Below are 22,772 nucleotides of genomic sequence, written 5' to 3' on the forward strand. Positions count from 1 at the left end.
CAGAATGGTATTGAGGGGGTCCTGCAGTGCCTACGGCCCTCTATGCACCCTGGCAGCTGTACTTTCTTTTAGTTGGAATGAAGAGCAGAAGAGATACAACCCCACCTGAGGGGAGGCTTCTCTCTAGAAGGGTTCAGAGAACATAGACTGGCAGAGCTGGAAGGAGCCTTAGAACAGTCTAAAGGATGTTGGAGATCATCCAGTCCAACTTTTTCATCCTACAAAGGAGACTGAGGTCCAGAGGTAGGAAGTGAATGGTCCATGGTCTTTTGGGGACCTGGAAAACCATAGATGGATCAGATATAAAAGAGCTATCTTCTATGTCGGTGTTAGTGTCTCTATCCCACTAGGGAGAGGTTGGGTTTGGGAGCCGGAAAGCCTTGGTTCTGCTTCTAGCTCTTTACTAATTTACAACATGACCTTGAGCAGGTCACTTTCCCATCTGTACAAACAAGAGGGGAAAAACTAGATTGTCTCTAAGGTCCCTTCTAGATATGATATTTTGTGTTCTATAAGCCTTTCTGTGCCCAAATTAAAGTAAGTGGAGACAGAGAGGTCCCTTTCCTGAGGGCATTTGTGAAGAGGGAACTTGCCTGGGGCAGTGGTTGGTGAGGCACAACCCAGCCCGTGTCCATGTCACCAAGATGGATGGAGAAGATGCTTCTATTTCCCAACTCACCCTCCAGTAGTATCAAAGGATTTGACTTCTTAGGGGAGGGGTGGCAGCCCAGGCCCAGCTGATACTTTATTTTTCCAACTAAAAATAAATGTTTTGTGGAGGTAGCTCATTAAAACTAGAATTGCAGATTGTAGCAAGCCATTAAGTTTTATAGGGGAAGCCATTAAGAGGACACTCAAGGGAGCAAGCACCTGCAGGGATGGAGGGTTCACCTAATCCACTTGTCATCTCCTTCTCAACCAGTCACATCCCATGTAAACTGGAGTCTAGGCCTCCAGGTCCCCTCCCCCTCTCCTACCCACAACTTCAACACCCTCCCCAACCACTTTTTCTTTAGGACCCAATGAGGTACTCCTGGGTCAGGAAGTCTTGAGGCTTAGACCATCAGTCAGGATACCCCAGGTTTCCTACTTTTTATCGGTAAGAGTTCTGAGCATGCCATTCCCTCTCTGGGCCTTCATTTCCCTATCTGTAAATGAAAAGGTTGAGTCACATGGTCTCTGAGTTCCCTTCCAGCTCTGACATACTATGTTCAAAGGCTATCTGGTACAACAAAAAGAGTATTGGTTCTAGAGTTGGTTCTAGAATCTGCCACTTGTGACCTTGGACACTCTCTGGTCCTCATTTTCTTCAGCTGTTAAATGGGAGGGGTTGAACTGGATGATGGGCAACATCCCTTCCCACTCTAAAGTTAGGATCCTGAGGCTCCCTGTAGATCTGATATTCAGTGACCTTTCCCATGCTCAAAGCCATCTGTGACCCTATGGGCTTGGATAGTTCTTCCAGAATTCTGCCCATAATTTTACAGAGGGCAACTTGGCCTGTCCTCATGCCATTTGGGTGAAGTTGGGAGGGACATGGGAGAAGAGAAAACCATGGAAGGATTTAGGTCCAGGTTCCTGGAGAACTGAGAATCTAGGGGATGTTAGAGAAGAGTAGGTCTGAGAGAGACGCCATAGCTGGAAGAGGGGAACTTCCTTCCATGGCATTGGGCATGGGAAAGGAAATGCTTCTTTGTTCTTGGGTAGGATGGGGGAGTGGGGTGGGTGGCATAGCCTAAGATGCATGTCTGGGAAAATAAAGCCCCGTTCCCACAGCTAAGCCCTGAGGAAAGGGAAGACAGTCAATGTTTCCCCCAACCCTTAATCCCTGCAACATCATGCCTTAGCTTACAGATGGTCTCAGGTCTCACCATAAAAGCCCACTTTGGAAAAGCCAGCTCTCCCCTTTTCTTCCCTCCTTCACAGAAGACGGTGAGACCCCAAGGCAGCTTGTCTCCACTCCCCAACCCCTCTCAACCACAGCTTACTGCTTCCATGGCAACCTGTAGGGGCTGGGATTGGTTGGTGCTCTCGAGATCTTCCAGGACCCAAAACCAACCTTGGACTTCTCATGGCCCAGTCCCTGAGGTAGAATCATTTTTCCTACCATGAGGAGCCATAGAGACCAAAGGCCGTGGTCCTGGAAGGGCAGATGCTTAATCCTATTATTAAAAATAATCTGAATAACTTTCATTGCTATAGCATGATAGTTCTTAACCTTTCCTGTGTCTGTGCTTTCAAAGGCATGAACTGCAATAAATAGGATTACAAAGGAAAGCAAAAATTGGAGAAAAGAAAGGTGTCATTTTTTTCCCATCCAAGTTCACAGGTCCCCTGAAATCTATTCACAGATCCTAAGGTAAGAATCCTTCCTAGGGCACTTTCAGGTTTGCAAAAAAACTTAAAAAAAAAAGCCCCAAGCCCACCTTAGGTAGTGCAAATGTTAATATTATTGCAGTTTTACAAATGAGGAACCAGAAGCTCTGAGAGATAAAATTACTTGCCCAAAGTTCCATCACCGAGAAGCACTAGGATTTCTTCCACTATGCCCTGTGGTCTGAATTGTGAGATTCCCTCTGTCCTCAGATCCTGGGGATCAAAAAAAGAGGAAGCTCCCAGGAGTATGACTGAGGAAGCAAAGGAAGGGACTGGCCAAGGAGAAAATAGCTCCCTTGTGGTGGGGTCCCCATGACTGACTGCCCCAAGCTTTGACCAGTTGGGCATCTCTGCTTCTAACCTGCTACATGCTATTTTTATTGTAGGGTCTTCAGGAATCCAAAGTGAGGGAAGCCTAGTGAGCCCTAACTCTGTGCCATCACCAGCCCCCAAGAAAAAAGAAGATGCCCATTCTGGGAGTCAGGATGATGCCCAGGACCCCGAACAGGGAACCTCAGCCCCCAACAAAGATCCCCACATGAGCATGGAGCCAGGAGACCCTGAGGACTCTTCAGGGGAGGTCCATGGTGGCCGGGATATACCTGTTCTGGCCATGCTCCGGGCCCCCAAACCACCCTTAATATCTCTGCCCACACCAACCTTGGGCACTTATCTCTCTGTCAGTGCCAGAGATGACATGGAGCTGTCTCTGTATGGTGGAACCACAGCTGCCCCAGGAGTCCCCCACAGTCCTTTTTCCCCCTATACTGACTGGCCAATTGAAGGGAGAGACATCCCAGGAGGGACTGAGATTAAACCAGAGATAAATGGAACTGAGCCACTTGCACCATCCACATTCCCTGACCCCAAGTCCCAGGATAAAGTAGATCTAGAGGCTAATTCTTGGTCCCTGACTATAGGGTGGGACAGCCAACAGCTTGAGCAAGGCCAAGTGGTCAGTCCTACTGAATATGCTGGACCCCATGAGACTGTGGGGCTAGGGACCACCTCATCAAATGGAGAAGACACCTCCTCCCCAAGTCCAGGATCTGGTCTGTTGTTGCATCAGGACCCAACTGCCCAGCTTGAGACATGGGAGGCATCTAAAGCAATGGAGAAGCTTGATTTCTACACATCCATTCCTTCTCCTGCTCTAGTTCTAGGAAGCCAGAGCCTGCAGCCCAGTCCTGACTCTGAAGAATCGACCAGAACCAGGGAGCCTAAATCTCAAGAGAAGTCTAAACTAACAACCTCCTCACCCCAGCCAGCTTCTGAAGCTGGACAGTCCCGTGAACTGCCGTCCACTACCATGGATCTAGCCAGCCCCGCCTCCCCCACCATGGATCCAGCCAGCTCAGCCTCTCCCCAGGAAGGGACCCCCTTGGGAGAGGTAGTCTTTTTACCCTGGACACCAGGAGCTTCAACCCTGCCCAAGAAAGATCAGGCCACCCCTGCCACCCTAGAGCCAGAAGGAGATGACACTTCCGGAGAGGGGCAGAAGGGGGCTTTGTGGGAGGCCTCCCAGACCCAGGCTCCCTTACTGCCTGGCCTACTGGAAGAAGGAGAGCCAACCAGAGATACTACCCTTCACGTACAAAGGCATAGATTTCAGGTCTTAGAGATCCCTGACTCCCAAGAGATTGGGCCAAGCTCTGCTTTGGATGCAGGGGCTCAGGCTCTCGAAGAGGCTGGGAGTGGAGAAGAAACATCGATAATGGGGGAATTGGAAAGCGGATCATGGGCAGGAGAGAGTAACCGAAGCAGTGAGGAAGGTAAGTACTGAACCAGAGGCAGAAACAAGGGTGACCCTCCCCAGAGGCAGGCAGTCAGCTCTGTGTGACAAGACAGGAAATGCAAGGGGAGGATCCCATCTGCGGCCAGTATTTGGTCAGAGAAGATTGTTCTTTGGGTCTCTTTTGCCCAGCTCTAGCAAGGTGCGCTTTCTGGGTTATTGGTGTTTCTAATTCATTCAAGCCACAACTCACTGAAGCACTTTGTAACCAGAAAGAGCCATATAAATGTCAATCACCACTAACCCTCTGATACATTAGCCTCCAATTACCTATCACAGCATGGAAGGGATTCTGGGTTCTCAAAGACTAGGCCAGCAGAGCATAAGCCCCAATCGAGAACCTGTCACTTCATTGACACAGGGAACTACCTGATTAGAAAACTCTCCCTAACGATACAAATCAACACTTTTCTGCAATTTAATCATAGGTGCCTAGAACAGAGGCTAAGTGACTTGTCCAGTTCCACGGAGGGCAGCTAGAGGGCACTGCAGTGGATAGAGCGCCAGGTCTGAAGTTAGGAAGACTCATTTTCCTGAGTTCAAATCTGGTCTCAGACATTTACTAGCTGAGTGACCCTGAGCAAGTCATTTAACCCTGTCTGCCTAAGTTTCCTCATCTGTAAAATGAGATGGAGAAAGAAATGGCAAGTTATTCCAGTATCTTGCCAGGAAAACACCAAATGGGGTCACAAAAAGTGGGATACAACTGAAATGATGGAGCACCACCAGTTCTACAGGGTCAGGGCTTCAGCCTGTGTCTTCCTGTCTTCATGGCTCCCTGTCCACTATGCCACACTATAAGTTCTGGCAGGGAAGGGAAGGGAAGGGAAACTCAAGGTTTTGAGTAATGGATGGTATATGTTATGTCCAAGAAACAACCCCTAGCTAAGTTCAGAGAGATTCACCACCAGAAAGATAAACTCCAGGTGATGGCAATTTTTTTAGCCATATAAGCTCATGAAAACATCAACTAAGTCATTGAGGAGTTTTGGCCCAGTCCTGATAGAGACACTATCTACACCGATATGATCATAGGTCCTTAAAGTATTGATATAGATGTATGAGCTTTGGCAATCAAGAATTGAGTTGCATTCTGAGTAGGTCGTAGGGTTCTGGACAGTGATCCCACTCTCTAGTTCCAGGATCCTAAGCTCTGTTAGTCCTCCCACAAGGTCTCATTATTCACAGTGTTCATCTTTAGGATTATAGGTGACCCTATCTCAGGTTCTCTCTCTTCCTGGACCATCAAAGACCAAGACAACTTGATCTAAAGACTGAGGCCATGAATAGAGCTAGATTCCCACATGGTGGTCTTATCACAAATAGGTTTGTGCTTTACAGCTGATGAGGTTAGATTCCATGATGAACTAACTGATCAGCCTGCCTACCAAGGGGAGGGACACCAACCTAAAGGAGGTATTGGGTCCTGATCTATTGCTTCTCTGAAGTCACTGCTACTGGGAAGAGCTCCTCAAGCCACAAGTTGGGAATCAGGAGACTTGAGTTCTAACCCTATGGCATTTTCTGGTTTTTTTAAATTAATTTCTTCTAATCAGCAAAAATCTGCCTTCTTTCTATTTGGTCCATTCTAATTTTCAGGGAGTTTATTGCTTGGGCACCTCTTGTGCCAAGTTGCAAATTTCCTTTCCAATTCTTTCTTCCATCTCTCATTTCTTTTCTTTTTTTTTCCTCTAGCACTCTCATTTCATTTATAAAAAAAAAAAAATTTAAATTCTTTTAAAAAAAAACTTTTGCTTCATCTCTTCCAGGAATTCTAGTTGAATTTGTGCCCAAACTATGATTTTCTTTGAGGCTTTACTTGTAGATATTTTGGAGTCATTCTCTTCTGGGTTTATGTCTTGAGCATCCCTGTGACCATAATAGCTTTTTTATGATGGAATTCTTTTTTTTTGTTTGCTCAGTCATCCAGCTTGCTTCCTGACGTTTTCAAGGCTCTGCTCACTTTTGGAGGGAGTAACTGGATTGGTCCTACTGCTGTTTTCTTGGCATAGTATACTTTGTGTCATTCCAGGATCTCAGGGACAACTCAGGCTGGAGACCTGGAAATGTTCAGTTCTTCTATTTGTCTGATCCAGGGCAAGTTTGATTGCTTTGGTTTGAGCTTTGCAAGTTGCCAGCCTGGGCTTGGTCTGAGCAGCAAGCCTGTGGGCTTGCCTCCTCTGGAGTTTCAGTAGAAGGCTGTTAAATTCAGCCACTATCAATCAGCCAGCTGGAAAGCTCTACTGGTTCATAGTGACAGAACTAGTTTCCTTTTGGTTTTGGATTCCTTCCTTGGTTATTCCTCTATAGGCTTCGAACTGGGCTAAAGGTTGGATCTGAGACCCAGCTTTGCTCCTGGGGTCTAAGCCACACAGCTGCTGTTTGCTTATGAACTCACTTCTTGGTCAATATACAGTCTAGGGACTTGCAACAGCTGATCACCTCAGAGCACCATCCCTGTGCACATGGCCCTTCTTCAGTATGCATTGGTTCTATAAGCTGGAACTAGGTAGCAAGTAGCAAAGCTGCCAATTGGCACCTATCCTACACTTTGCATGAGGTCGAGGCACAAGATTTGGGACCTTGTCTTGCTCGAGCACACAACTTCTGTCTTCTTCCAGCCCTTGGGCACTGGAATGTTTCATGCAGATTTGTACTCCCAGCCAAACCCTGACCCCATTGTCCACAGTCTTCCCTATTTATCTCTCTGCCAACCTGGACTAGAAAAATGACTCATTGTGAATTTTTTTTTTTTGGATTCCCTTTTCAGGATTCAGTTTGAATGTTTTCTAGATCTATTTGGCAGAATTTTGTTGGGAGAAGCTCCTTAATGTACTTATTCCTGCTGCTTTGCCATCTTGGATCTGCCTCTGCAGCCCCATTTCCAGTCCTTTCCTCACTGTGTGACCTTTCACATGTTATTTCCCCTGTCTGAGCCTTACTTTCCTTGTTTTATGGTTCAGATGTTTTAATTTTGGGAAGAAAAACATAAATCTCTAAAGCTGAGTTCCTGAGAACCTTTGTCATCAGACTGATTATTGGGTGGAAGATTGGCAGCATCCAAATAGAAGGAGGTCTCTCCCTCGACACCAAGGGGTTCACTTTTATAGGATACTAAATCTTAGAACTGAAAGGGACTTCAGAGGGGATCTAGTCCCACCACCTACTCAGCACAGGAATTCTCTACACAATATCTCTGACATTCAAGTTCTAGTTACAAGGAGTTCACCATATCACAAAAGCAGTCCATTTGGAATCCCAGAATCCCAAAGCTGAAAGGGCACTCAGAGGTCATCGATATATGGACTGGTCTCCAGTTCCCTTATAATGCTAGTGGGTTTCTTATGGATGGTCTCCACTTTTTTTCATATCCTTCCTAAAAGAGGAACCTAGAACTGTACAGAATGGTCCAGATGCAGTATAACCAAGGAAAAATACGTATGGCCAAACTGGAAGTTTCTCTATTTTGTAGATCAGAATATGACCTAGGTAACTGGGAGGATGGTGATGCCCTCAAGAGTTTTAGGGAGAGAGTTTAGGAGACTATATAATGAATTTAGTTTTGGACATGTTGAGTTTAAGGTATCTACAGGACATCCAGTTTGAGATTTCCAATAGACAGTTGGAGATGTGATACTAAAGGTCAGCAGAGAGATAAACAGATATGAGAATCATCTCCAGCAGTGAGAGAGGGGTAACCAGGAGATAATGGAAGAGGGCACCTAGATAAAGTGAGATGAGGAGAAGGGGAAAAGAAGGAAATCTCAGCAAATGGCTTCATTTCTTTTCCTGTAAAATATTAAGCAAAAATTTTAGTTAAAAGGATGAAAACAGAAGAGCCAAAGGAGTTTAGAAGGGGGATTTTAAAAGTTTGGAAGAGACCTGTGGTAAATGGGTTAGTGAATTGATTAGGGAGGTATAAAAAAATTGCCTTGCAATGGTGAGAACCCAGTTTAGATTATGTAACATCAAGTTGTAGCTGACCCAGTCAACATGGCTTCATGATTTCCTCCACCTTCATTTAGCAGCATGTTCATGTGACAATGCTATTATCCACTCCACATCTCTCCATCTTGTCCATATGAGAGACTTCATCAAACGCTTTACTAAAATACAGGTATCTACAGCATTTGCCTGATCTATCAAAAGGCATTTATTGAGCAGCTACTCATATACACACCAGGCTTTGGGTTAAACCCTGGACATACAAAGAAAGGTAACAATAACCAAAAAAAAAAATCAATCCCTGTTGTCAAGGAGTTCACAGTCTAAAGGCGAGACATGAAAACCACTATGTACAAACAAGCTATGTACAGAATAAACTGGAGATAATCAATAGATCTCTCACACTAGAGGGAATCAGGAAAGGCTTCTTGAAGAACATGGGATTTTTGCTGGGATTTGAAGGAAGCCAGGGAAGTCAGGAGGTGGAGATGAGGAGGGAGGGATTTCTGAACATGAGGGACAGCCAATGAAAACACTGGGGAGTCTGGAGATGGAGTGTCTTCTGTGAGGAAAAGCCAGGAGGCATTGTCACTGGACTGAAGAATATGTAGAGGAAAGTAAAGTGTAAGAGAATTAGAAAGGTAGAAGGGGATCAGATTATAAAGGGCTGTGAACAATGAACAGGAGATTTTATGTTTGATCCTGAAGGTGACAGGGAGTCACTGATCAAGTAGGGCATTACTGATATGGTAACTAGGGAAAAAAATTAAAAAGGGAATGAGGCTAACGTGACAGGACCTGTTCTCAATGAAATTCTAGAGACTCGGTAATCACCTTTTTAAGCTGACCACTCTTCATACCTTTAATAATATGCTCTAGAATTTATAAGATAGAAAAGCCAAGCTCAATCTGCCAGCAATTTTTAGATTCACTCTCCCTACTTTCATAAATTAGGACAACCTTTGTCCTTGTCCAGTCCTCTTCTGCTCTCTAAGATTTTTCATAAATTCCTGACAGTGACTCAGCAATCACACCCTCTAGTTGTCTCTGTAATATGGGCTGTACTTCATTTGTCAAGGCCTGAGGCGCTGGACTTTTCAAGGGCAGCTAACCGACTTTAGAAGCCTGGTGGAGTGGAAAAAGACCTGAATTTGGAAGTCAGAGGACCTGAGGTCAAATTTGGGCATTTACTATCTGTGTGTCCTTGGGCCAGTTGCAACCTCTCTGGGCCTCAGTTTCCTCCTCTGTAAAGAGAGGGGGTTGGACTCTATGATCTCTAAGATCCCTTACTCTATGATCCTCCTATCTCTTTAGCTATCTTTAGGATTAACTCTGTATTAGTCATTTCTGTTCTGCATTTTCTAGTCCAAAGAGCATTTTCCTTAGCTGAGCAAACAGAAGCCAAATAATGATTGGGCAGCTCTGCCTTCTCACTCTAACCTATAATTACCATCCTTTCCCCTCTGAACAGTGGTCACATCTTTTCTTTGATCTCCTTTATTCTCCATATAGGAACAAAAAAGAAGCCCTCCAACTCTTAAATGTCTTTAGCTTTCCACCAGCCTCAGCTCATTCTTAGCTTCAGCACCCCTGACAGTGGGACACAATTTTGCATTTATTCGCTATTACCTGTCCTTATCCTCATCCTCTTGGTGTGTATTTTAACAATCAAAGTAGGTCAGTGAGTTTCCTGTTACCCACACTGGTCTTCTTTTTTCTGTCTCCTCAGAATGCTCTTTCTTTGTATGTTTAGAATTTCATTCTTGAATTTCTCATCCCTCCTGCAATGACTTTTCCTGTAGGATTTTAGTCCATGGGATCTTGACTCTCTTTGAACCATTTGAAGGTGTTCTACAGGTGCCTATCAAACTCTGCCCAACTTCCCTTTCCTTCATTATCATAAAATTCTAAGATTCAATGATCCCTCTCCTCCAAGGCTCCCCTCCTTGCTACTTCAGCACCTAGTTCCTCCTGATTACAGAAGATTAGGTCCAGAATAGAACTCTTCCTCTTAGCTCCTACATCTTTTGAAGGATGAAATTAGCATTATGGCAAGCCAAGAATTTAATAGCTGCTGTGCTCTAGGCAAAAAAGAGAACTCAAGCAGATGCTTGGATGATTGATAACCAAGTTTTGTGCCACTGTCCCAGATTTGTGATCTGTTTTCTGATGTTTCATCTCTTTCTTTTTTCTGTCCCTGCGACACTAACTCTTCTGTTACTGTTGACTCAAATGCTCTGCCCCATACTGGCTTACCCCTTCTACTTCCTAAATTTCCCTACACAAATATATCTTCTTAATGTACAGTTATTGCACTATTCCTGTTATCTATTCTGTTCCTTTTCAATAACAAATCCCCTCCCAGAGTGCTATTTCAGGCATGTTTCTCATGTTGAAGTCAGGGAACTATAATGTTGAGGTTTGGGGTGCTTGGGACCCCAAAATGCCTACACATCAGGTCCTGCCTGAATGAATTAGACCCAAGCCTTTTTTCAGTCAAAGTAAAACAAAGTTTATTAAAGATTCGCTAAATTGGATTGACTCTTATGAAGCCTCACCATTTGTGATGCTTGTATTGACAAGTATACTAGATAGAATCTGAGCTAGATTGAATCTGAGCTAGAATCTGAGTGCCTTCATGAAGGTGAGATGGTATTTATATACAGAAAAACTGTGGGAGGGATCTGGGGGTGGTCTAGTAGTCTGAGAGGAGGGGTCTAAGGAGTATCTTGATGGGACTGGGGTAAGTAATGATGTAATCAAGGATGGGAAACTGTTGGAGGCAATCTGGGAGGCATCAGACCCTGAAGGGTTAGGGAGGTAAACAGGTGGGACAATCCGAGGCAAAAGACTATGGAGGACCTAGCTAGGTTAAGGGTAACAGATTTGGGTATGAAAGGCCAGATTAAGTGGGAAGGTTGAAGGAGAGTCCAAGGAGTTTCCCAAAGTCTGAACCCCATCGCTCATACTACCAAGTCTCAGTTATAGCTAGGAGGTGCAATTTTTTCCTTTATATTAAGATCTCTAGTTTATCTTACTTTTCAAAAAATGCTTTATATCTTGAGTATGGACATCTGAGGCTATGGTTTTTTATTGCTAGCTCTTTTTTAATATGTTATCACCTACAGATGTCTGGGCAGATCTATTTATTGCTTTTCTTCCCCATCATGGTCCCATCCTTCCCCCCTCCTTTTCACCTTAAAGTCCTTTTGATCAGATTTACAAGACAATGGGCAAATGCACTCCTACCAGCCCTTGTTAAAGCATTTGTTTCTGATCAGGAGCTTCTTATTTCTAATTTTTAAGCTGTGGTCCAGAAATCCAAATCTGGTCCTTACATGTCTGCTTCTTAACTGGCTGATTACTTTCCAAATCTGCCTTTCTCTTCTGGAATCCTTGCCTTTGATTAGGACCAGTAAGGTAAACACCATTTGTGGAACATGATTCCTGGCAATGCTTTCTAGAATCCTTCTGGCAGAATCATTGTGTCTGTGTCATTCACCAAAATCAGATAGTTGTCGTGAGGTCTGATGGGTATTGAGAAAGTTTTATCACTTACTAAGCACTTGTCATGTGCCAAAGGATACATATTTGGAGTCAGAAGATCTGGGTTCAAGTCCTTATTCAGTCACTTACTACAAGCAAGTGACTACAAGCACTGACTATAAGCAAGTCACTTAACTTCCCTTGGCCTCCATTTCCTCTTTTGTAAAATGAGGTCCCTTCTAGCTCCAAAGCTATGATCCTACATCCCTCAGCTGGAGTCACCAGTCCCTACTAATATTCAGACCCATACTGGCAGATCTCTCACTTCAGGCTCCACATAATTATTCCTTGGAGGGTGAGTATCTCATAGGGTCCATTTCCCTCTTTTTGGGGAACAGCCTCATAGCTATTTGTTCCAAGTATTCTGTGGACATTCTTCCTTTTCTTTTGTGAATCATTTTCTTGCACCTCTCATCTTTAGATACAAGATTTCCTTCAACCTCTCCGTATCATCTTTGATCTTTGCTTTTATGCTGAAATCTTTGTTTGAGTTTTTATAGAAACCCTTCATTCTCTTCCTGATCACCTGAAAATCAGAGAGGCGTTCTTCAAACCCCTTTGCATTCTTTTTCAAGATGAAGACTAAACTTTGAGCATAGATAACAATTATTTGTCTTTCATGCTAATGAACTCTGAAATAGCTCTTGTCTTATCACAATCTGTTGTTAGAGCACTTCTTCCTGGGTCTTGTAATCCCAAACCCTGTTCTTTGTCCTTACTAGGACCTCCACACCTTCACCCCAGATCATCAACCCTGAACTATCTCTCCTCCATTCTCTATCTTGATCCATCAGTGAATCAGTTCAACTCTACACAGTCTTCTCTTGAGTCCTTTGCCCTCTTATCTTGCTGTTGACCTTGCCCTGCCAAGCCTCAGCCCTGTATTACTGCCACCATCACTCTTGGTTATGTGGTGCTAAACAAAGGGAAAGAAAAATCACAAAACCATGATGACTGGGTCCACTACAAATCTGCTACCTAACCTCAACTGGGCCTCCACTAAGGCCAGGCAATCCTTAGCACCCTAATTGATTCACTATCCCACTCCCCACATCACTTTCCCAAGCCCTTTAATCTTTCCTCAAAGTTCCCATCACTCTCCCTCACCCACCCCACCCCACTCAGGTGAGAGCCTTGCATGTTTCACTGAGAAAGTGAGGCCATTCCAAGAGAGCTCCCTCTTCTTCTTCCTCATCTTCCACCCCTCAAATGTCTTCTGCCATTACCTCCTCATTCACCTGTCTCCCATAATGAGGTGCCAAGGCAAACCTCCCCACATGGACATATCCTCTCCACTCTTGTCTCCTCCTTTTTCAAGAAACCCCCATTTGATCCATCCCTGCTAAGCTATTTTCCTATATCTTTCTTCTCTTTTGTGGCTAAACTTCCTGGGAAGGGTGTCTACAATGGGTACCTCCACTTCCTTTCTTCTAACTTTCTTCTTAACCTTCTATAGTCTGGCTTCTGACCTCATCATTCAGCTTAAATTCTTCTTTCCAAAGTTGCTGGTAATTTTTGAATCTTCAAATCCAATGGCCTTTTCTCAATTCTCATTCTTCTTGACCTCTCTGTAGCCTTTGATTCTATGAATCATCTCATCTTGATAGTCTCTTCTCTCTAGGTTTTGTGTGACTGTTTTCTCCTGGTTCCCCTCTTACCTCTTGGACCACTCCTTATCAGTCTCCTTTGTTGGATCTTAGTCTAGGTCAGGGATGGAGAACCTGCCACAGGTTCCCCACCCCTGGTCTAGGTCATATCTGACAACTATAGGCATCTTCCCAGGCTTTGTCCTGGACCCTGTTCTCTTCTCTTTGCATGCCATTTGACTGGGTGATCACATCAGCACCCATGGTTTCATCTATCAGCTCTATGCAGATGAATCTCAGATTTCTTTGTCCAATTCTATCTAACCTCTGTCCTGACTGCCATTCTCCAATACCCTATAGACAAAATGGGATGCCCCCAAACTGAACTCATTATTTTTTCCTCCATACTCTCCCCACTTCTTAACTTCCCTATTATTGCCACAAATGGTGTTTACCTTACTGGTCCTAATCAAAGGCAAGGACTTCAGAAGAGAAAGGCAGTCATCTACACTTATAACCTAGGTGTCCTCCTCATTACTTCCCTCTCACCCCCATATCTAATCAATTGTCAAGTCTTTTCATTTCTACCTTCATAACATCTCTCCTATATGTCCTTTTTCCTCCTCTGACTCTTCCACCAACCTGGTACACATCCTCATCAGCTGACTCCTGATAGCCCACTGGTCATCTCCCCACCTCAAGTCTCTTCTCCAGGCTCCAGTCTCCTCTCCAGATTCCTCCATTCACATGTCAAATGGATCTTCCTAAAATGCAAGTCTGACCCTGGTAGTCCACAGTTTGACAAATTCCAGTGGTTCCTTATTGACCTTCTAGCCTTCAAATCCCTTCATAACCTAGCTTCTTCCTCCTTTCCAGTCTTCTCCCTCCCCTCTCCACCTACTCTACTATCCAGTGACAATGGCCTCCGTGTTGCTTCTCAAACAATACAACAGGCATTTAATTGGCTCTCTCCTATGCCTGGAAAGCTCTCTCTCCTCATCTCCATCTCCTGACTTCCCTGACTTCCTTCAAGTCTCAGCTAATGTCCATCTTCTACCAAAAGTCTTTCTCAGTCCTTAATTTTAATGCCTTCCCTCTGAATTTATCTATAATTTACTCCTTCTATAATCTTATTTGTACATAGTTGCTTGCATGTTGTTTTTCCCATTATATTGCAAGTTCCTTGAGATCAGGGACTGTTTTTTGCTCTCTTTGTATCCTTAGTGTTTAGCACAGTGCCTCATACATAGCAGGTGCTTAATAAATTCTTGCTGACTTGACTCTTTGACTCTGGCCAAAAGACAAACATCATTCACTCTCTGCAGCTAATTGTAAAATGCTCCTTAGTCTCCCTATTTGCTGGAAGCAAGAGCCCCAGTCCTTTGTTATTCTCTCTAGTGACTCTTACAGTAAATTCCCCCTGGAGAACTATAGTACGATGCGATGCCCATGGTTCTAGAGCTTTAATATCTTTTTTGATCCTGTTTGACCCTGTTTTTCACCACCTTAGCTCTCCTTTCCAGCTTTGTCATCTGCAAATTTCATAACCACGCCATTTATGATAGCTATGTAAACTTGAACAAAACATTTAAACTTCTCTGACCCTCACCTGTAAAATGACTGATCCGGAGGACCTCTAGAGCCTCTTCCAGTTCTAAATCTATCATTCAGTGACACGCTTCAAATAAGTCAGTGGTTACAACTTAGGACAGATCCCTGCAGCACTCCACTAGAGACCTGCGTCCAAGTTAATTTTGACTCATTAATAACTGCTCTTTGGGTCCATTTCCAAAGCTCTGTAATTGTATAATCACCTCGTACACATCTTTCCATCTCATCCCCAAGGCACATTGGTAGTATTACCTCTAGTGAAGGCACAATTGATGCCATTTGAAAACTTTTTCTGACTTTGTTAAATGCCTTGTTGACATGCGTATAATTTGAAGATGGTATTGTCTTCCTCTTTTGGAAAACCAAAACGTTTGCTCCGCTTTAGTCCTGTGGCACCCCTCCACTGTCTTTCAAAGGTCACCAGTATCAGCTCAGCAGTCACATCTGCCAGTTCTTTCAGAGTTCTGGGAAATAATTCATCCGAGCCAGGTGATCTGAACATTCTATTCTTGAACAGCTCTGCTTGTTAGAAAGTTCTTCCCTGCATGAAGCTGAATCTGTATTTGTTCCCCTCCCTTGCCCCTCCTCCCCCTGGTTCTCATTCTGCCCACCAGCATCACATGCAGACAACTGCTTCCTCCTCTAAACTGGTAGTTATTGGAGTCTTTTAGCTTCTTCTGGGAAAGTAGATTTCCAGAATAGGATGGATAGTACCCCTCTAGCTCCCCCCTTCTCCCCCCCATTCCACATCTCACTGCCCCTGAAGGGGTGGTGGTCATCTCCTAGTACCAAGACTATCAGTACTCTGAGCCCATGGATGTTGGGCCCTACAGTTAAGGGTCCAAGGGCTTTGACCATGGCTCACCTCGTTTAGGACAAGGACTTGTTTGGGGAAAGAGAACTGACTGGCAAAACCGCAGCTCAGCCCACCCCTCCACTCTCCTCAAGCCAGCAGTCAGCTTCCTGTTGTCATGACAACCGTAGGGGAATATTGGCGCTAAGCTTGGATGGGCATGGTAAAGTTCTCTCCCTTCCTAGCCCCCTCAACCTAGAATGAAGGCTCAGTTAATCATCATTAAAGCCTCCAGTACAATCTTATTTCAAGCTTGAAAGCTAGTACATAGTAGGCTAGTCCCTACATTCTCCCATCCCTTTCTCAGGATTGTCAAGGGGGGATAGAGGGAGGGCACCCCCCCCAGGAAGGGGGGTGGCAATCTTTAAGCTCACCAAGGGCTGGGGCTGTATCTTCCTGTCCAAATAGATATTCCTCCAGAAATGATATCTAGCACTCAGACTTTGAGTCTGAAGCCCCCAAGGGCCCATGTCTCTTTCTCCCCCTCAGAGTGGAGATTCCTTAAATTAGTCCATCTAACATGACTCCAGGAGAGCAGAGCCTGGGTCTTCCTCTTAGACCAGGACTCCCTGAGGGGAGGGGCTTTGTCACTTTCTTGGACTAGTAGCTTACTAGGGATGGAGGCATGTTTCTCCATCAAGCTACAGACAACTACATTTTTCTCGGCATGTTCTCTGCTACCATGAACAGAAGCAAGTTTTCCCTTTCCCCTCACCCAACACACACACACACACACACACACACACACACATCAATCTTTATCTCTCAGGCTTCAGGCTTGTACAGAGAAATGACAGTCACACTTTCCTCTTAATAATAGCTCTGGGAATAAATCATTCAGTGGTGGGTCAGGGCACTGACAGCATCTAAAGGTTATTCTCCCTAGGGGTCAGTAGATAGATAGTTCCTCTTTCTGCCTCCTCCTTTCTCCCTCCTCCTTAAGTCTCCTGGGGTGAATGGGTCCATGACCTAGGTCTCTGGAATCCCAGCCCAAGATTCCTGCCAACCAGCTGGGCCAAATGTTCCATACATACAATAGGCAAGAAAATTAGGATAGAGATGGTCCCAGCGGTGGTGAATTGTCTGAAGAGGAAGCCTTAATCTGACTCAAAACCATAGCATTAAGAAGAACAGAACTGGAAGCGATTGTAAAACATGGAACAACAAATGTTAAAACCAAAAATTGTCTTAAAACATAGAACATCAAATATTAGTTAGTGCTAGAAAGGACTTTAATTCTTCATTCAGCTAATTCAACAAACATTCATTAAGCAACTTCTCTGTTCAGAGTCCTATGATAGGCACTAGATGAGTTGTAGTATCTTGACAGGATACTAACATGACTCTCTCTCTAAAGTCACCAGTGACCTTATCATCAGCAAATCCAATGCACTTTTTTACAAGCTTCATAATTCAGCAATTTTTTTACACTTTTATGAGCCCCCCTTATGACTGAATGTTTACTTCTTTGCTTTCAGAAGTAGCACTAACTTTTTTTTAAATGATATTTCATTTTTTCCAATTACATGTAAAGACAATTTTAAACATTCCTTTTTATAAAATTTTGAGTTCCAAATTTTTCCTTCCCTCCCCTCTCCATGAGACAGTAAACAATTGGATATAGATTATATATGTGTAATCAGGTAAAATATATTTCCATATTAGCCATGATGTGAAAGAAGAAATAGTTTGCCAAAAAAAAAGAAATTACAGTTAGAAGCCGTATATTCTCCTAGTTCTCCTCCTGACTCTGTCCTCTACCACTTGCTTTCTGTTGTTTCTTCATCTTTTTTTCAGACCCGTTAAAGTGTCTATTCACCAAAGTTCTGTCCTTGATCTTCTTTTTTCCTCTCTCTATAAAGTCTCCCTTGGCAATCAGTCACAGTCATTCCTATATCTTCAGTTACCACCTCTCTGCTGATGACTGCCTAATCTACAATATGTCTATAGTCATAACCTCTTGTTCTGAACTTGTGACATTTCCAACTAATAGTATAGGGCATCTCTGCTCAGATGTCTCATTAGCACCTCAAACTCAACATGTCCAAAACTGAGCCCTTTCTGTTTCCTCCTGAACCTGTTCTTCCTCCAATTTGACTGTTTCCATCAGTTAAACTACCATTCATTTGATCTTGGGCATCCCTAATCTTGAGGTTATCACTGACATTTCCCTTTGCCTTCCCTCTCACACCCAATCAGTTACCAGGTCCTATCAGTCCCATCTCTCCACTTGCATCCATTCTCTCTCTTCTATTCCCATAGACACCATTCCAGTGCATCCCCATTGCTTCCTAATAAAAGTTTCCACACCTCTACTCTTTTCCCCCTCTACCTAATCCTCCATCCTGCTGTAAGGGATTTTGTTTCAGTTCATAATTCAAGTTACATCATTCCTGCACTGAAAAATTTTCTGTGGCTCCCTATTGCCTCTGAGTAAAAGTCAAACTCTTTGCATTCAAGACCCTCTAAAATGAATTATCTTTTTTTGTTTTTCCCCTTGATTAACAGTATTTTTTCCAATTATATGTAAAGATAATTTTCAACATTCACTTTTATAAGATTTTAATCTCCAAATTTTTCTCCCTCTCCCCATCCTCAAGATAGCAAGCAATATGATATTGGTTATACATGTACATCATATTAAATATATTTCCACCTTAGTCATATTGTGAAAAAAGGATCAGAATAAAAGGGAAAAGATATGAGAGAGAAAAAACAAAAAAAAGTGAAAATAGTATTCTTCAATCTACATTCTGACTTCATAGTTCTTTCTTTGAATGTGGATAACATTTTCCATAATGAGTCTTTTGGGAATTATCTTGGAATGTTGTATTGCTGAGAAGAGCTAAGTCAGGGGTGGGAAGCCTGTGGCCTCAAGGCCACATGTGGCCTTCTAGGTCCTTCGGTGCAGCCTTTCGACTGAGTCCAAGTTTTACAGAACAAATGCTTTTATTAAGGACATTTGTTCTGTGAAGTTTGGATTCAGTCAAAGGGCCACACTTGAGGATCTAGAGGGGCTCATATGACCTCCAGGCCTCAGGTTCCCTACCCCTGGCTATGTCTAACGAAGTCAGTCATCAAACAATTTTGCTGTTACTGAGTACAATGTTCTCCTGGTTCTGCTCATTTCATTTAGCATCAGTTCATGGAAGTCTTTCCAGGTTTTTTGGAAATCTGCCTGCTCATCATTTCTTATGGAAAAATAGTATTCCTTTACATTTCTATACCACAACTTGTTCAGTCATTCCCCAACTGATGGGCATCCCCTCAATTAAAATGGATTATCTTAGCCTTATGATTATCAGGAATAATGATTCCCCTGTACACACTCTTTGCTACAACCAAACCATACAAATTTATGATACTTCCGCTCCCGAAAATAAAAACCCCCAAACATGCTGTGCATTCCCAGACTCCCGTGCTTCTGCTCAGGCTATTCCCCAGATTTCTAGTGTCCCTTTTCCCCAACTTTGCCCAACTTTCATTTAAAAACCAACACAAAAATCTACCTCTCTAAGGAGTTTTCCCTGCTTTCCCTTTTTCAAACTTCACATAGCACTTTGTTTTGTAACTCTCTAATGAACTTATTAGTCCTATGCTATAATATAACTAACTATCTGCCTTACTTTTTACTAGCCCATACTCTCAGTAAGAGCAGGAATTGCATCTTAGCTAAATTTTGCATCTTTTCCAGGATGAGCATAGAGCTCTGCCACCCATAGGCTCTTTGTCACTGTTGTTTTGGAAGTTATTGGGGTTAAGTGACTCTCACAGGGTCAGATAACTAGTAAGTGTCTGAGGTCACATTTGCACTCAGGTCCTCCTGACTCTGGGCCCAGCATTCTATCCACTACACTTCCAGCTGTTCTTAATAAATGCTATGGCTTAGCACTGATGGACCATGAATGCACATTGATCACAGATTTTGAACTGGGAGGGAATTTAGAAGAAACATTTATCTAAAACCATTGTTTTACGGAAGAGGAAAGTGAAGCCCAGACAAGTTAAGTGGCTTGCTCAAGGTGATGGAGGGTGAATAAAGATAACTCTAAAGTTATAAACATAGGAGACTAGTTGAATGAGGGGAGGGGTGCTACTGACAAAAACTGTCAGATTGAAAGGAAGAGTAGGTCTAAGGATAAAGGTCATGATCTCAGTTTGGGACAAGCTGAGTTTGAGGTGCTGTTGGTACATCTGTGTAGCCAATTCTTGAAGGTAGTTGGACATGTGAGTCTGGAACTCACCTGAGAAGGAAGATCGAGATTAGGGAGTCAACTGGGAAAGAGATGTTGGTCCATGGGAATGAATGAGATTGCCAAAGGAGAAAGTATGGAAAGGAGAGGCCCAGGGCAGATCTTTGCAAAACATAGGGACGGATGGGAATTGGAGAGGTAGGAGAATGTGGTGTCCGCGAAGCCAGGGAATGAGAGTGTATCTATTGGAAGGGAGTGGTCAACCGTGGCAAAAACTGCAGAAGTCTGGAATAAGACCCTTGAAGAGGTAGGAAGGAGTCCAATCAAAGGCTCAGATAGAGGGATGAACTTTAGTAAGGAGAACTTAGAATGTTAGAACTGGGAGGGACCCTAGAACACAGAATGTCAGAGATGGGAGGGAATTTAGAACATAGAATGTGAGAGCTAGGAGGGTCATTAATATATATAGACTGTCAAAGCAAGGTGGAACCTTAGAACACAGAATGTGAGAGATGGGAGAGTCCTTAGCATATAGAATGTCAGAGCTAGAACATAGAACATGGAATGTCAGGGCAGAAAGAGGATCTCAGATCTACCACTCTAGTACCTCTGGTCTCCCTGCTAAGCCATGGAGAAGCAGGCAGGAAGAAACAGTCTCTTGGCCTCATTGCTGGTGGGATAGAATGGGGGATGGGGGAGGGGTGTGAAGCAACTGCGGAGCTGCAGACAGTCTCTCCTGGCAGAAATGCAAATGAATTTGAAAATAGTATTGAGTGCTGGAAAGAGCGCCTGAGTCACTGCAGTTCCGTGGGCAGGTGAGAGAGGGTGGCTCCTTGAGCCGCCCACGGGAGCCCAGGCTTGCCAGACGCAGACCAGACTTGGCTACGCACACGTTTGGACAACTGTGTGTGTGTGAGCACCAGGCCCTCAGAACACAACACTCTCCAGCGTGCTGCTTCTCCAAGCGGCCTGTGTCCCTAGAGTGGGGGCTCTAGACCTTTTCCTGTGTCTTGGACCCCAAGGGCAGTCGGTCCCAAGAAGCCTGTGGTCCTCTTCTCAGAATTATGGGTTTTATTTTCTTTTTCTCCGTTATATGTAAAGACAATTTTTAACATTTATTTTTGAAAATTTTGAGTTCCAAATTTTCTCCTTCCCTTCCTCACCTTCCCCCTCCCTGAGGCCGTAAGCAATTTGAGAGCTATGTTTTTAAATGTACAAACCAAAATCCTGAGGATTACAAAGGAAACCAATTATACTGAAGTTAAAAAAAGAAAAAGCAAATCCAGAATAAGAATTCTTGCCCTAGAGTTATCTTTGGCCAGAAATGGAGGACAATATGGTGTCTTGGAAAAGTCACTAAATCCAGAGGCTGAGGATCTGGGTTTGAATCCTTCCTCCCTATGGGACCTTGAGCAAGTCTCTTGTCCTCCTGACCTTCAGGTCCCTCATTTAAGAAAAGAAGGAATTGGGCTAGATTATCATAGGATCTCATGAAATTCACTTCCGGGTCCCTTTGAGCCACGATACACATGGACATACAGTAACATGGAGGGTTGGTCATACACACTCTCAATCTGAAAAACATGCAGCCAATTGTTCGGTCCGACCTCCAGCTTTTCCTGTTCACAGTCACAGCTTCATACCATCACCCTGACACCCAGGCAGTTACACAATAACACAGGCCTATGGGTCTAGGGGACTCTAAGGGGAATCAGGAAGACCTGAGTTCAAATTCTACCTCACACCGGTTGTGTGAACCTATAGAAGTCACTTAACCTCTCTCAACCTCAGTTTCCTCCTCTATAAAATGGGTATTATAATAATAGCACCTAACTCCTAGGATTGTTGTGGAGATCAAATAACAAGAAATCAGCTTTGGAAAGCTTAAAGTGTCATGCAAATGCCAGCTAGCACCATCACTATCTAGCCATATCCCAAATTAGGGGATCAGGAAAAGCCTGAAGAACCTCCATGTTCCCCTCTATTTCTCTGCAGATGGGAGCTGGGGGGCACAGCTGGTAGATTGCCCTTGGTCACCCACTGTCTCTTCCTAGCTATCATTCCTCTGATCTCTGAATTCACAGCCTCTGAATCCCTGGCTAAGAGGGACCAGGCTGAGCATGTCTGACTTTGGAATCTCTTTCCTTCACAGTCTTCGCCCTTTTATCATAGTAACTGGCCAAAAGGAGAGACTGTGTTCTTGGCTGAGAGGAAAGGGCCCTGGGCAAGTTGCAGAACCTTCTGAACCTCTGTCTGCTCCTCTGGGCTGTGGGGGTCAGATCTGCCTTATGTCCCACACACCCCTATGCTGACAGCAGGAGAGTAGGGCCCTGCCCTAAGGAGGGCGGACAAGCTCAGAGTTTGGCTTGTCCCAGGAGAGGGTTCTGGGGGGCCACAGTGATCTCAGCCCTTCTTTCTGTGAGTGCACAGTTCATCTTTTTCCCTGCTCAGTCCAAAAGTGCTAGACAAATATGTCTCCCTAACATGAAGGAACTAAGCTGTTGGGGGCTGGGTTCCTCCTTCCTCTCTTCTGCCTCTGTGCTCTTTGGGCCAGGCCAGGATGCTGATCCCCACCGGGGGAGAGATGGCTTAAAGTCAGTCAACTAATTAGGGAAGGAGTAATTGATGCCCAGGCTCATGCCATCTGCTGAGGCATCTGTGGGGTCTGCACCTCCTGCAGAAAGAGAGGCAGCACTGGGAAATCGGATTGAGCGGGCAGTGAGAGAGCAGGCCATTGAATTGGTGTGGGGAAGGAGCTGTCTATCCATGCTGGACAGACTGTGGAGAAGGAAGGGGAAAAGGGGAGGTGAGAAGACAGGACCAGATGTATGGGAAAGAAGAGTCAAGGAGCAAAACAGAGAAACTGAGGA

At 44.2% G+C, this 22,772-nt stretch overlaps 1 protein-coding gene across 1 annotated transcript in view; it reads left to right on the forward strand.

Annotated features, from left to right (window-relative positions):
- The window catches only part of NCAN (neurocan), a 55,966-nt gene that overhangs the window by 15,005 nt on the left and 18,189 nt on the right, over positions 1 to 22,772 (forward strand). Inside the window, exon 7 of the mRNA XM_072601108.1 lies at positions 2,763 to 4,148. Coding sequence (XP_072457209.1) covers positions 2,763 to 4,148 — 1,386 coding nt within the window. The remainder of the gene's footprint in view (positions 1 to 2,762; positions 4,149 to 22,772) is intronic.

Source organism: Notamacropus eugenii, chromosome 4, assembly GCF_028372415.1.
Source record: "Notamacropus eugenii isolate mMacEug1 chromosome 4, mMacEug1.pri_v2, whole genome shotgun sequence".
NCBI lineage: Eukaryota > Metazoa > Chordata > Mammalia > Diprotodontia > Macropodidae > Notamacropus > Notamacropus eugenii.